This window comes from Macrobrachium rosenbergii, chromosome 31 (assembly GCF_040412425.1).
Source record: "Macrobrachium rosenbergii isolate ZJJX-2024 chromosome 31, ASM4041242v1, whole genome shotgun sequence".
NCBI lineage: Eukaryota > Metazoa > Arthropoda > Malacostraca > Decapoda > Palaemonidae > Macrobrachium > Macrobrachium rosenbergii.
In genome coordinates, this window is record NC_089771.1 from 33,929,803 (window position 1) to 33,944,378 (window position 14,576).

The window sequence follows — 14,576 nt, forward strand, 5'->3', positions numbered from 1 at the left end:
GAGACGGCTATTTGTCTGTCCGTCCACACTTTTTCTACCCGCCCTCAGATCTTAAAAACTACTGAGGCTAGAGGGCTGCGAATTAATATGTTAATCATCCACCCTCCAATCATCAAACATACCTAATCGCAACCCTCTAACCTCAGCAGTTTTCATTTTATTTAAGGTTAAAGTCAGCCATGATCATGCTTCTGGCAACGATATAGAATAGGCCACCACCAGGCCGTGGTTGAGGTTTCATGGGTCGCGGCTCATACAGCATTATACCGAGACCACCGAAAGATAGATCTGTTTTCGGTGGCCTTGATCATAAGCTGTAGCGGCTGTACAGAAAACTCGATTGCGCCGAAGAAACTTCGGCTTATTTTTCACTTCTTGTACAATGATTTCGTCAGATGTTTGCCATATTTTCTTCTTTGTTCGGCATTCCACGCTAACAAGTAGGTCTGTGACAGCATTGCTGTTTTGCGACACAAGTCTTGTATCCCGTATCGACTTCTGTGTATTTCAACACCCTGCCACTGTATTTCAAAACACTGCTGTGAGTTTATTTCCGTTGGTGTAAATATTATACAGCTTACTGAACAGACGTTATAGCGTTTCTAATAAGAATTCCGAGCGATGTTTCACTCGGTATTTTTTACCGAGTAGAGCAATAATGTTCGAATCGCAATTATAAGAAGTAAGGATTTAGAGTTCGCTGTTAATTAAGAATCCGAGCTTAGTAAGAAAGCGTGAAGTCGAATTTGCTAAAGACTAATGAATATGGTGTAAAAAAATCTAGTCGAATTTGCTTTAAATAAAACTGAAAACATAGTGTAAAAAAATCTAGTCGAATTTGCTTTAAATAAAACTAAGGATATGGTGCAAAACAAAATCTAAGTTAAATGATTTCACAGCCTTTTTTTATAACTAGAAGGAGTAAAGGCCTAATTAAATTGGAGCCTTGGATTATTGTGAGAAGGAGTAGAGGCCTAATTATATTAGAGCCTTGGATTATTGTGAGAAGAATTATATACCAAAGCTTAGAGTCATGATTTTACAGCCAAAAACTAAATAAGAGCGATTGCTAAAAATCAAACAAGAGAAATTACTGAAAACTAAACAAGAGAGATTATAAAAATCTAAACAAGAGAGATTGCTAAAATCTAAAACAGAGAGATTGCGAAAAGCTAAACAGAAAACTGATAACAAGAGAGCTTGCTAAAAAACTAAACAAAAATTTGAAAACTAAACTAAAAACTAAACAAGAGAGTTTAAAAAAAATAAACAAGAAATTGCTTAAAACTAAACAAGAGAAATTACTGAAAACTAAACAAAGGTGCTAAAATCTAAACAAAGAGATTGCGAAAAACTAAACAAGAGATTACTAAAAATAAACAAGAGAAATTGCTAAAAAACTAAACAAGAGGGTGCTAAACCAAACAAATTACTGAAAACTAAACAAGAGAGATTATAAAAATCTAAACAAGAGAGATTGCTAAAATCTAAACAAGAGAGATTGCGAAAAACTAAACAAGAGAGATTACTGATAACTAAACAAGAGAGCTTGCTAAAAACTAAACAAGAGAAATTACTGAAAACTAAACAAGAGAGATTTCTAAAAACTAAACAAGAGAGATTGCTAAAAAATAAACAAGAAGTTGCTTAAAACTAAACAAGAGAAATTACTGAAAACTAAACAAGAGATTGCTAAAATCTAAACAAGAGATTGCGAAAAAACTAAACTGAAAAACTAAAGAGAAATTGCTAAAACTGATTACTGAAAACTAATTACTGAAAAAATAAACAAGAGAAATTGCTTAAAACTAAACAAGAGAGATTGCTAAAACTAAACAAGAGAAATTACTGAAAACTAAACAAGAGAGATTGCTAAAATCTAAACAAGAGAGATTGCGAAAAACTAAACAAGAGAGATTATTGAAAACTAAACAAGAGAGATTGCTATAAACTAAACAAGAGAGATTACTGAAAACTAAACAAGAGAAATTACTGAAAAATAAACAAGAGAACTTGCTTAAAACTAAACAAGAGAGATTGCTAAAAACTAAACAGAGAAATTACTGAAAACTAAACAAGAGAGATTGCTAAAATTAAACAAGAAGATTGCGAAAAACTAAACAGAGAGATTACTGAAAACTAAACAAGAGAAATTGCTAAAAACTAAACAAGAGAGATTACTGAAAACTAAACAAGAGAAATTACTGAAAAATAAACAAGAGAACTTGCTTAAAACTAAACAAGAGAGATTGCTAAAAACTAAACAAGAGAAATTACTGAAAACTAAACAAGAGAGACTGCAAAAAAGTAAACTTTGAAGCTACATCGTTTATCGAAAGCTTCAGGTAGTATATAAAGCCTTTTATATATATTTTTTAAAAAAACGTTTTAAAAAAGTTCTTTGTAATTTATCGGGAAATGTTTTAAAAAGATTCCGGAAACGTTTCAGGCATGTGGAAAAAAACATCGAGGCCAATGGAAAACGTTCGCATCAAACGTGCTTTTTATCTCCGGGACATTTTTTTCTTTTTCTTTCTGTCCCCAAGTCCCAGAATCATCTGTTAGGTATGGGCGTGGGAGGAAGGCAGGGGGGGAGGTGGGAGGGTTAACAGCTGATCAGTATGTAAGGCACGATAGAAGCAACTGGAAAATTTGATGATTATTTCGGCCGAGGTGAACCGCCAAAAACCCCCCTCGTGAATTCTCTCTCTCTCTCTCTCTCTCTCTCTCTCTCTCTCTCTCTCTCTCTCTCTCTCTCTCTCTCCTTCCTTCCTTCCTTTACGTCGCTGACCGTAGTCATTGCTATGACAATTTGCAAAAATCGATGTAGTTCTCTCTCTCTCTCTCTCTCTCTCTCTCTCTCTCTCTCTCTCTCTCTCTCTCTCTCTCTCTTCCTTCCTTTACGTCGCTGACCATAGTCATTGCTATGACAATATACAAAAATCGATGTAGTTTTATCTCTCTCTCTCTCTCTCTCTCTCTCTCTCTCTCTCTCTCTCTCTCTCTCTCTCTCTCTCTTCCTTCCTTTACGTCGCTGACCGTAGTCATTGCTATAACAGTTTACAAAAACCGATGTAGTTTTATCTCTCTCTCTCTCTCTCTCTGTCTCAGAGTAATGAATTTATGAAGAACTTTGTATTCATGCATCATCAAAGAATGATTCATGGATACACAATGGCATGGCGTTGGCTCTTCCATCAGTTTATCACGTTTTCTGCGAATAGAATAATACACATACATATATACATACGTACATGTATAATACGTACTTACATACATACATGAACGCATACTTTATCATATGTTGAGGAATAAAAATGAGAGAATAAATGGACGTCAGTATTATATAATTATATATATATATATATATATATATATATATATATATATATAATATATATATATATATATATATATATATATATAATGTAGGCCTATGTAGTTGTGTGTGTATGTATTTTTGTATGTGTGTATGTGTGCATGTGTGTGTGTGTATGTGTGTGTGTGTTTTGGCTAACTCAAGACCCCAAAATCCCAAGTCATTCGACTCCCGGTGAGTCCTCAAACTGTTTTTCATTCGCTGTCTAGAATTCTTCTTCTTCATTCTTTTCTCAGACGTCATTTCTTGGTCCCTATGTTCTTGTTTCTTCCAGTCGCGATAATTACTCCCCTCTCTCCCCCCTTTCTTCGTCTTCGTCTTCTCTTTGCTTCTTCTTCTTCTCCCCATCTCACCCTCCATGTGCATTACCGTGTACAGGATTGTGTCTAGGACTTCCGATCGGAGATGCCGTGTCTCGCAAGCACGGATGACTATTGTCGCGGATTTCTTAGTAACCAATAGAAAATATCGCGTGATTAAAGTATATAACAACGCTAAATAACGTATTGAAAATGCTTATTTTAGCGGAGATTTGGATCAACCAACGGCTACACGGGAGGCGAAATCCCACTTTTAATAAAACGTTTGGCAACTCGACGTTCCCGTGTGACCGTGAGTTCTCTCTCTCCGTGTGCCAGCCAGCCTACACTCAGGCAGTCAGTAACGCTCTAAAGCTTGTACGAGAAGGACGTAGGCAGTCTTTCCGCCCGATCGCCAGGCGCCCGCAAATTCAAAGCTATATTTATATATATAAAAAAAGAGGCATTACTTTCCTCTTTCTTTATTTTTCTTTCGTTTCACAGGAGAAAAGGTAAAAACGGCTCTAAAAGTTCTGTAAGATTTCGAGTGATGAAAAAAGTGGCTTTGAAGAAAATTGAATGATTCGGTTGGTGGAAATTTGACGGGCAAAACTTATCGGTACTTGATTTTGAGAGTGAATACTTATTTAAATCGGAGTTAACAGTCAAGTATAATGATTTTTCCATTGGAACGGAATTAAAGAAAGAGAATTGAGTGATGAGAACGCTTTAGATAAAGCGAAGGAAACTTGGATGAACGTAAAATACTCGCAACGGAGTTTTTTTTTCGACGGTTCGAGTCTCAAACTTCCGCTGGACCGAGGTCTCGACCGGAAGTGACAATACGCGAAAACCCTCGGGAAAAACTTTTGGGGTTATATAGTGGCGAAATCCCAAATTTGTGACAGTGCAATGCGACTGAATTCTGCAACTGCACTGAGTTGGACCGAGTGTCAGTAGTGATGCAGGTAGCGGCTGAGTTAATAGTACTAAGCTGCTTGACTTTTGGGATAAATCCTGATGAAGTTACAGGCTTATATATTAATTGCAGTTTTGAGATACTTAAACATTACAGCGACAAAAGACTCATTTTGAACTTGAGACTATTATATATATATATATATATATATATATATATATATATATATATATATATATATATATATATATATATATTAGACCCTGATCTCTATATACTCTGGAATATTAAGCCATAAAATTTAATGGTCTACCACCATCGAATTCACTGTTACCTTAGGTAGAGAGTAACTTAACCTACACCAAACGGAAATTACATGTGGGGTGGTACCTACACTAAAAAAATTAGTGGGTTTGACTGAGTGGCAATCAGTCTGTTGTAGTCAGTCATATACCCCACCTAAATAGGCGTATAGGTTTATATAGCCTGACAGGGGTGGATGTGTATATTATATATAATTATCTTTTGGCTTAATTGTATTATATATATGTTTATTATATATAATTATCTTTTGTTTCGTTTATTCCCTACCAAGGTACAGGGAATTCGATGTTAGTGGTTAATTGTTAGCTTGGTATTTGAATAAAATAGATAAATATATGGATAGACAGAGATAGACTGAACAGAAATATTTTTATTTCCTGAACAGTAAAGTTTTAAGTTTATACTTCAATGCTCGCACACACATATTTACCCCCATTTATGTAAATAAACGTAGCACCAATGCAAATGTTTATCTCATAGGTAAACTTAGGAATTATGAGTGAAAATATTGATATATTATGTGACGCCAAAATCGATTGATTATGCTTGCATGTTGAGTGGTAGCTCCCGTTTTTATTGCTTGGCCTTTGGAATTAAACACTTCTCACAGACATTTCGTTTGTTTGTTTGTTTTATAATTCGCTGACTGACAGATGAGCGTGCAAAATAATGCGTGGTTTCTTTTATATATAAATGGATGTATGTGTGTTTATGTATATATGTGTATACATGTATGTATGTGTATACATGTATGTATATATGTGTATACATGTATATATATATATATATATATATATATATATATATATATATATATATATATGAGAGAGATTCACATACATATACACGTACATACAAACACGCACAAACACACACTCACAGATAAAGAGACAGACAGACATTCATTCATACACACATGTGAAATAAGTTTTCCATTTTCTGAAAACGTGCTTGCAACAACACAACATAGTAATTGTATATACATGACAGTATATATGTTTGTATAAACCGCCCTATCTCTCTGTACGAAGTTATATATATATATATATATATATATATATATAGTGAGAATTTAATACATTATCTGAACATGAAAAAATATTAATGGAAACAACACTAAAAAGACCCATACAAGCGCATACACAGTATATATGGGTATATAGGCTATATATACACACATATATTATATATATATATATATATATATATATATATATATATATATATAGAGAGAGAGAGAGAGAGAGAGAGAGAGAGAGAGAGAGAGAGAGAGAGAAAGAGAGAGAGAGAAAAAGTTAACGGTTTAGTGAACAAACTCAGCCATCAGAGGTGACATTTGATTTCGTTTTGTCCGTGAGAAAATCCGTAAACACACTTGCTCCAGAAGTGGATGAAGGTGCACTTTTTGTCAGTTCTAGATGCAGTTCTAGATGCAGAACTGCATTACACACGGACATGGTGTCAGTCACGCAGACAACCGGTACTGGATGAAATGAAGTGTTTAAGCGGTTGGTTGGTTTTTTTTTTTTTTTTTTTTTAATAGTCAGTGGTGGAGGGAGATATAAGTCTGTGTTAGTGTTTTTCTCTTGCTTTGTAAATGTTTTTTTGGATTTTTAATAGTGATGGAGGGAGATGAGTCTGTTAATGTTTTTCTCTGGGTTTGTTAAATTTTTTTTTGAATTTTCAGTAGTCAGTAATGGAGGGAGATAATTCTATGTTAGTGTTTGTCTCTTGCTTTGTAAATGTTTTTTGGATTTGTAATAGTCAGTGATGAAGGGAGATATGAGTCTGTGTTAATGTTTTTCTCTGGGTTTGTAAATGTTTTTTTGAATTTTCAGTAGTCCGTAATGGAGGGAGATAATTCTATGTTAGTGTTTGTCTTGCTTTGTAAATGTTTTTTTTTTTTTTTAATTTTTAATAGTCAGTGATGGAGGGAGATAAGTCTGTTAGTGTTTGTATATATACGTTTTTTTTTTTTTTCATTTTCAATAGTCAGTGTAGTCTAAGTGTTTGTCTCTTGCTTTGTAAATGTTTTTTTTTTATTATTCTTCAAAAGTCGGTGATGTAGACATGTTTGTGTGAGCATCTATGGCCTTTCCGAAAAATCTGAGTTTTGACTTTTGAAATTCGCCATCTTCTCATTCCACAAATATCTCTGTCAAGACTTTTTTCCTCATGAGACTAAACAGGTTTAGAATCTCTACAGAATCTTGTAACTAAGCTGACAAACATGCACTGTTATATTAATATGTGATTTAATAATCAAATTGTCAAGGACTGTTGTGTGGGAAAGACTTCTTAAGACATCTTTCAAGGTTCGTTTTGTTAGACTTTTTATTGGATCGTAATTAATAATTTTTATTCTTTTTATTTCTTTTCATTCGAAGGACTTGTTTACAAGAAACTGACAGTTATTATTTATCCAATATTTATTATTTGAAAGTAATTTTCATTTTTTTTATTTTGTATTACTCAGCCATTCATTTTTTCTCCTTTAGACCACAAAGTTAAAAACCTAAACGACTTTGACAGTTTTATTATTAGAGACATATAATTTGTTCGAAACAAAGGTGATGTTTTTGTGAGAATATCTTTAATTCGTAATTATTCTCGCATTGTTTTGTTGTTCACCCACTACTTTTTCCCCCCTCAGGACCGAACAGGTGAAACCAAGGTTATTTTAAATGTGTCGTGAAATTCCATGAGAGTATTGTCTACAACCTTGTGGAAAACAGACTATTGTGTTCGTGTGGTATCGCCAAGCCTTGGTAGACAACTTAGCATAACTTAGAACTGAGCATTCTCGCATGAGTCACGACTTTCGAGTGCTGCTGATTCTCAGTTCTGATGCTAATGACTCCTCCTCATCATCCTCCTCCTCCTCCTCATCATCATCATCATCAGGTGTGAGATGTGAAAATTAGTGATGTCGGAGCCTAGGCTGAGCTGACGAGCCATCGCGATGGCGCACCGGAAGCGAGACACTGGATTGTTCGTTTGGGTGCTGGTGTTCGGAGTGCAACTCATTCTGACCTCTGCCTGCCCCAGTGTATGTTCTTGCAAGTGGAAAAATGGCAAGCAGGCAGTCGAGTGCAAGAACAAAGGGTTGGCCAGCATCCCCGCCGGGATCCACATCGACACGCAAGTGCTGGATCTTTCCGGAAACAACCTGCAGACTCTTCCTAAGCAGGCCTTTTCTCGGGCTGGCCTCACCAATTTGCAGAGGATCCACATGAGGGACTGTAAGATTGGCCAGATCGATGCGACGGCGTTCGCGCAGTTAACTAACCTGGTTGAGCTTGATTTAAGTGACAACTTGCTAACAGAAGTTCCTGGGATATCGTTTTCCCACACCCCTGCTTTGAGAGAACTTATGCTGCGTGGCAATAGGCTTAGAAAAATTCATAGTGATAGCTTTACCCACACGCCATATCTAATACGCCTAGACTTGAGCATGGCTGGTATCAGGACAGTTGTACCCTCAGCCTTCCAATCTCTGTCTCAACTTGAAAAGTTGAAGTTGCAAGGCAATCAAATTTCAGAACTGCCCGATAAAGTTGTAGAGAACTTGGCCCGGATTCACGGCTTGGAAGTCCACGACAATCCCTGGATGTGTGATTGCCGAGCACTTCCTCTGTGGAAGCTCCTGGAGGTGAAACATATACCTCATCCTATCTCTCCTAGCTGCCGTGCCCCAGAGAGAGTATCTAGAAAAACATTCCACATGCTACGAGAAGAAGATTTTTCCTGTCCCCCAACAATTCAGCATGTTGGGCAAGTTATTGAGGGTGTAGCAGGAGAGAATGCCACTATCATTTGCCCAGTAGAAGGTCAGCCTCCTCCAAAAGTTGTTTGGTTTAAAGAAGAAGCCCCAGTTATAAACGGGTCTGTTGTGGGTTTGGGACCACAAAGGCTGTATGTTATCACAGAGGGAAACCAGAATCTTGTCAGCCGTCTCATCATTACTGGAGCCCAAGAAACAGACTCAGGAACTGTACGTTGTGTTGCAGAGAATTCTGCAGGGTCTGCTACTGCCAATTTTACACTGGCAGTCACGATGAGAACTGCCTCTCCTGCCAAGTTAGATTCAGGTCATATTGCTGGTATATCAGTTGGTCTGGTCGTATTAGCCCTTATTGTGTTGGTTATTGGGTTTTTATTTCTTGCGAGGGCGCGTTCAACGTCCTCCCCAACACCTGTAAAGGATTCCCCAACAACACCTTCTTCAACAGGAGCAACCCCTAGTGAGCCAAATCCAGTGCAGAAACCCCCAAGGCTAACAGATTTGAAAGGATCATCAGGTGTGTATGGAACAACTGCTCTTGGTAATCCTGATGTCATAAGTGAAGCTGAGAGAGCTGTTCGAGCCGTCAATGGACATCTTCCTAACGGCTCTGTGCAAAACATGGGAGAGGGCGGGGATTACACACGCATGGAAGGTGACTCCCTGTACCCGAGTGGTATGTGGCCAGACGATTCTACCCAAGAAAATGCTGATAACAATGACTCTTCACAAGTGATCCATGAGCATTTTAACCCAGGGTACATGCCCAATGATCCTGCATATGATGGTTATGGGCCAGTTCATTCAACCCCTTACCGACAAGGGTATGATACACAGGAGGAATTTGACCCGCAAATTTACGGCTATCCAGCCGATTACGGCCTTCCCATACCAGAAGCACGACCTGAGAGCCAGATGGCTCACAATGGCACAGACTCCAGCATATTAGATATAAGAGGGAATAGAGACGACATGATGTCTAGAGCTGATGCCTATCCACCAAGGGACGATGGCTATACACCTAGGCAGGAGGTTTACGGTTCACCCCAGCACATAAAAGACTGCAGGCAGGACATTTATGGAGTCAGTGATCGGCCTCCAGTGTATGGGTATCGACACGAGGTGTACGGGTCACGGGAAGATGTCGAGGGGGCCGAAAGTCCACAGGAGCTCACAGGGGTATCTACGGGACCTCCTGGAGAACGCCCATGGGTACCAGGCTCTCAGGGTCCTCCCCGCGGTGGCGTAGCCGTCCTCCCTCCCCTTCCGAACGGAATCGCCAGTCGCATCAAGGCGAGGGACTCACCCGACGAAGGCTACCAAGAGGGCACCGAAGTTTAGCGGGGCCGCAGGGTCCCCCGCCGCAGCGGTGGTCCCTGCTTCCTTCCACCCACGCCCGCACGCCCACGCCCCTCACGACTCCAACCGAAACCCGTGCACCATTCACGCCTCCCTCCCACGCCCAAAAAACCCTCACGGCTCCCGCCCACTCCTACACAACCCTCGCGCTTAGCCTCCTCCTCCTTCCATCTTCCAGTTCGCCCGCATCTTTCTTCTCCTTCTCCTTCTCCTGAGTGACCTGTTCTTCTTTCTTCTTCTTCTTCTTCTTCTTCTTCTTCTTCTTCTTCTTCTTCTTCTCCTGAGTGGCCTGTTCTTCTTTCCCCTTCTGCTTCTTCTTCTTCTTCTCCTGAGTGACCCGTTCTTCTTCTTCTTCTCCTCCTGAGTGACCTGTTCTTCTCTCTCCTTCTGCTTCTGCTTCTTCTTCTTCTTCTTCTCCTGAGTGACCTGTCCTTTCTCCTCCTGCTTCTTCTCCTGAGTGAACTGTCCTTTCAAGTGGTTTTGTGCAGAATCTCACCGACTGACTAGACAAGATGGAGCGAGCAAATGAGAGGCCAAATTTCCTTGTCGCTGTTAAAGACGGAGGAAGGGCGTGAATGAACATCCGAGATTCAGAGAAGCTATTTAAGGAAACAGAAGGATTAGTAATGATAACAATATAAAGACGTTTCGACACTTTTTATTTTGCCTTGTGCCCACTTTTTAGAATTACAAACTTACAGGCTGATTAAAACAAGGGAATTTCCTTTGTGTGTGACAGAAGTAGATAGCAGCTAACCGCGTGTCAAATGATGCATTTAAAAGTATTTCCGATTCCTAGTTGAAATATAATGACGATGCTTGACTGGAAAGGGAATACGCTTATACCAAGTATATAAACAAAAGTGGAAAATGAAACGCTCTTGAATCAAGTTCTAAATACAAGTGAAAAAGGGAATACTTTTAAAATCAAGTTGATAAATACTGGTGAAAAAGGAAAGTGAATATTCTCGCAGTACGAGTCAGAAAGGAAGGTGAACATTCTCATACCAAGTTATAATTCGATTGAAAAAGTGTACAGAATAATATTCTGTAGCGATGGAAAGATATCAAGGAAGATACGTGTATGGGAAGATTGCTGTTTACTCGAATGAATGTAAGATACATGAGAAAATTGCTATTTACTTGAAAGCATGTAAGAAAAACATCTACTTCCAGTGAAAAAATAGAAAAAAAAATCAGAAGCTGAAAATAGCCAATATCCACGTCACAGTTTTGTAAATAGTGTACAGGTGATTCTCAGTAATTGCATTACGATTTTGTTTAGTGAGGGAAAAAAAACCGAAGCGTCAAAACGTCAGAATTGAGAAAAAGAGAGATATATATATATATCCAGCAGTGTGAAAAAGATCAGTAGACGCCCCGCCTGCCTGGGAGAGAGAGAGAGAGAGAGAGACAGCTTTATAAACCAAAGATCACCATTCCTCCTGCTCCTACTGCTCGCTGCTTCTGCTACTGCTACTACTCCTACTACTCTCTCTCCGTTGTCGCCGAGCAGAAGCAGTGGTATCAGCCCCACTTGAAATGCTCTCCCGTTCCAAAAAAAAAAAAAAAAAAAATAAAAAAAAAATTAAAGCCAAATAACTTTCCAACATCGCCGTTCCTTGGATGATCCCACCACCTGCTGCCAAAGCATTGCAGATATGTATAGTTTGTTTGTGTGTGTGTGTGTGCGTGTGTGAATCTGAGTCTGTCATATATATTTTTTCTTTTAGATGTTGCGAAGAGTCGCCTCATGCTTCGAGCAGCTTGTTTGGGAAATGGAGTGGAATTTTTGATGATGTTCTTGGAAGCTTGAGTTTCAAGTCAGTGGCCCCTTTGATGGGCTTGTTCCGTATGGATAGGGTTCTTCATCTTCTGAATAATAATGATAATAATAACATTAATCACTTGTTTGTTAGGTTTTCTAAGCCACTGAAAAGCATCAGTATTTTAACAGAGTCATTGGAAGTGGTTAAAGGTTTTTCTGTCACTTGCATAAATAAATATGTATATATACATAAAATAAATTCATTAATAATTATGAGATGATGATGATGATTAGAACCTGAATTATTATCACCAAAGATAGAAGGAGAATAGCATTAGTAGAATCTTGTCACTTGTCATCATCGAACTATGAGTTATATGATTACAAAAAGCATTAGACAAATTAAAACTTAACACGAAACGTTTGATTGACAAGTGACCTTGTTGCGGCGTTCTATCGCATCCTCATTAAACTTCCAGCGGCCGGAATGGTGGAAACCAGCGAGATGGCAAACAGGGCAAATAAATTGAATGTTTGTTTTTCACGCGTGAGGGAACTATGCTAACAACAACAGAGGGTCAAATACGCTTAGCGCCGTCGGCAAATAAAGCAATAATAATAATAATTAGGAAGGAGCCAAAAAAGTGATAATTGTCAGCAATAAATGTGATTTGAAATCTCGCGAGCTCAGAGGTATTTATTTAATCTTGTCATTACCGCTGCTAAGGGGTGGGACTTTCCTTGTCGTTATTATAGTTTGCTCGTGCTCTCTCGTATCGTTACAGGTATCGTACGGCCTTCAAACCTAATAATCATACGCGGTCTTCAAACCTAATGATAGATCAATTATCATACGGTTTTTAAACCTAATGACAGATCAAGTATCATATGGTTTTTAAACCTAATGACAGATCAAGTATCATACGGTCTTCAAACCTAATAGATCAAGTATCATACGTGGTTTTTAAACCTAGTAATAGATCAAGAATGACACGGTTTTGGAACCTAATAATAGATCAAGTATCATACGGTCTTCAAACCTAATAGTAGATCAAGTATCATACGTGGTTTTTAAACCTAATAATAGATCAAGTATCATACGGTCTTCAAACCTAGCAATAGATCAAGTATCATACGTGGTTTTTAAACCTAATAATAAATCAAGCATCATACGGTTTTGAAACCTAATAATATATCAAGTATCATACAGTTTTGTATATATTTAGATCCTAATTGTTTTATAGATAGAAACCACTTTATTTACTATATTAATATCATGCCTTCAAAAATACAGATATTGATGAGGAGTTTTGTGTGGCTGGAAGCCATATTGAAATGAAGTCAACAGAAATAGCTGAAATATCGAAACTGTATTAGATTAAAACTAATATAGCATAGTAACTGTTGGGAAGTTAAATTCTGTCTTCTATTGTATTTAAAGTTGACTCAAAAATTCCTTAGGTCATACCAACACTTGTTTTGTAAACAGCTGTTCAAAACTTGAGGCGCCTTTTCGTTGTTTTTTGAATACCAAATAACCATTTTTAACTGTCAGTGATCTTAACGTTTATATAGTATATATCATAAACATTTTTATGTCATTGGTTTGATGACGTCATGGATGTTGCTATGACGTCGTGCTCTCGTGACGTCACTGTGTACATAAAGACAACTCCTGCTGTCCTGTGCATTTGATCAGACATGTTTCTGATGGATTAGTTTTTGTTTGTTCATCTCAGATGTTACAAGAGGGACTTTTGATATAATAAATAGCATATCTATATGGAGTATATAGTTATTAAAAGTACATTTTAAGTATCTGCTTCATGTTTTAATGAAGCCACATTTTGAGGTCTCCGAGTGTAATATTGTTTTTTTAAATGGTAAAATGAGGCAATGTGAGAGAAATCTTTTGCTCTGAGAATGTTTTTTCTTCCTCAGAAAAAAAAAAAACATTGACAATGTTATTTTTAAGAAAGGTTTCATTTGTATACACGAATTTTTGATAGTCTTTTATCTTGTATATTTATTTGGAGTTTTGTGCATTACGATATTGTCTTGTTTTTTGTGTTTTCTAGTAATGTAGACATTTTCGTTTTGATTTATAATACATTTTCTCTCCTGTGCTTTCCAGAAATGTAAAGGTTTTCATTCTAATATATTTTTTTTGTACTCGTTTCAACTGCATTGTTTTTCCAAGTGATAGGGAATATTAAGGTTAAAATAAAAATAATGATAATGCTGATCATGTTAGCTTTAAGTCAAAAACTCAAAAATGCAGCTTTAAAATTCTTATCTATAGAAACGTGTTTGGGAGACATTTATTCTATACCAAAGTATCAGAATTAACTTGATTTTTTTTTAATTTTTACTGAAGGATTGCAAGTAAATCTAGGTCATAAAGACATGGGAATCTAAGTCACATAACCAGTCATGCTTGGAATACTGCTTGCAACGTTAAAGACTACCTATGGCTTAAAGCAAGACTTGTTTTGAGTAAGAAGTTTGCCGTATGTAAGACCAGAATTAGTTGCACACAAACTTACATGGTTATACTTACTTTAGTATGTGTACATTGTTCTACAGACATTAATGTACGCACACATGTGCACACACACATACCTATCTACTTATACATATATATGCTTACATACATACATATATCAAACTTGATCATTTGCACAGTAGTACTGTGCAATCATATAATAAAGAATAACTGGACCTCATTTTTGGCTACTGGACAA

At 37.3% G+C, this 14,576-nt stretch overlaps 2 protein-coding genes across 2 annotated transcripts; one reads left to right on the forward strand and one right to left on the reverse strand.

Annotated features, from left to right (window-relative positions):
- Positions 1-7,883: 7,883 nt before the first annotated feature.
- kek1 (kekkon 1) lies at positions 7,884-10,927 on the forward strand. Its single transcript, XM_067132657.1, has one exon. It carries the CDS (start codon positions 7,884-7,886, stop codon positions 10,044-10,046), a length of 2,163 nt encoding a protein of 720 aa, XP_066988758.1. The 3' UTR covers positions 10,047-10,927.
- Positions 10,198-10,647, reverse strand: LOC136855322 (uncharacterized). The gene has a single exon (XM_067132228.1). It carries the CDS (start codon positions 10,645-10,647, stop codon positions 10,198-10,200), a length of 450 nt encoding a protein of 149 aa, XP_066988329.1.
- Positions 10,928-14,576: the final 3,649 nt, after the last annotated feature.

Coding starts and splice junctions, on each gene's coding strand:
- kek1 (XM_067132657.1), top strand. CDS start 7,884: ATGGCGCACCGGAAGCGAGACACTGGATTGTTCGTTTGGGTGCTGGTG.
- LOC136855322 (XM_067132228.1), bottom strand. CDS start 10,647: ATGTTCATTCACGCCCTTCCTCCGTCTTTAACAGCGACAAGGAAATTT.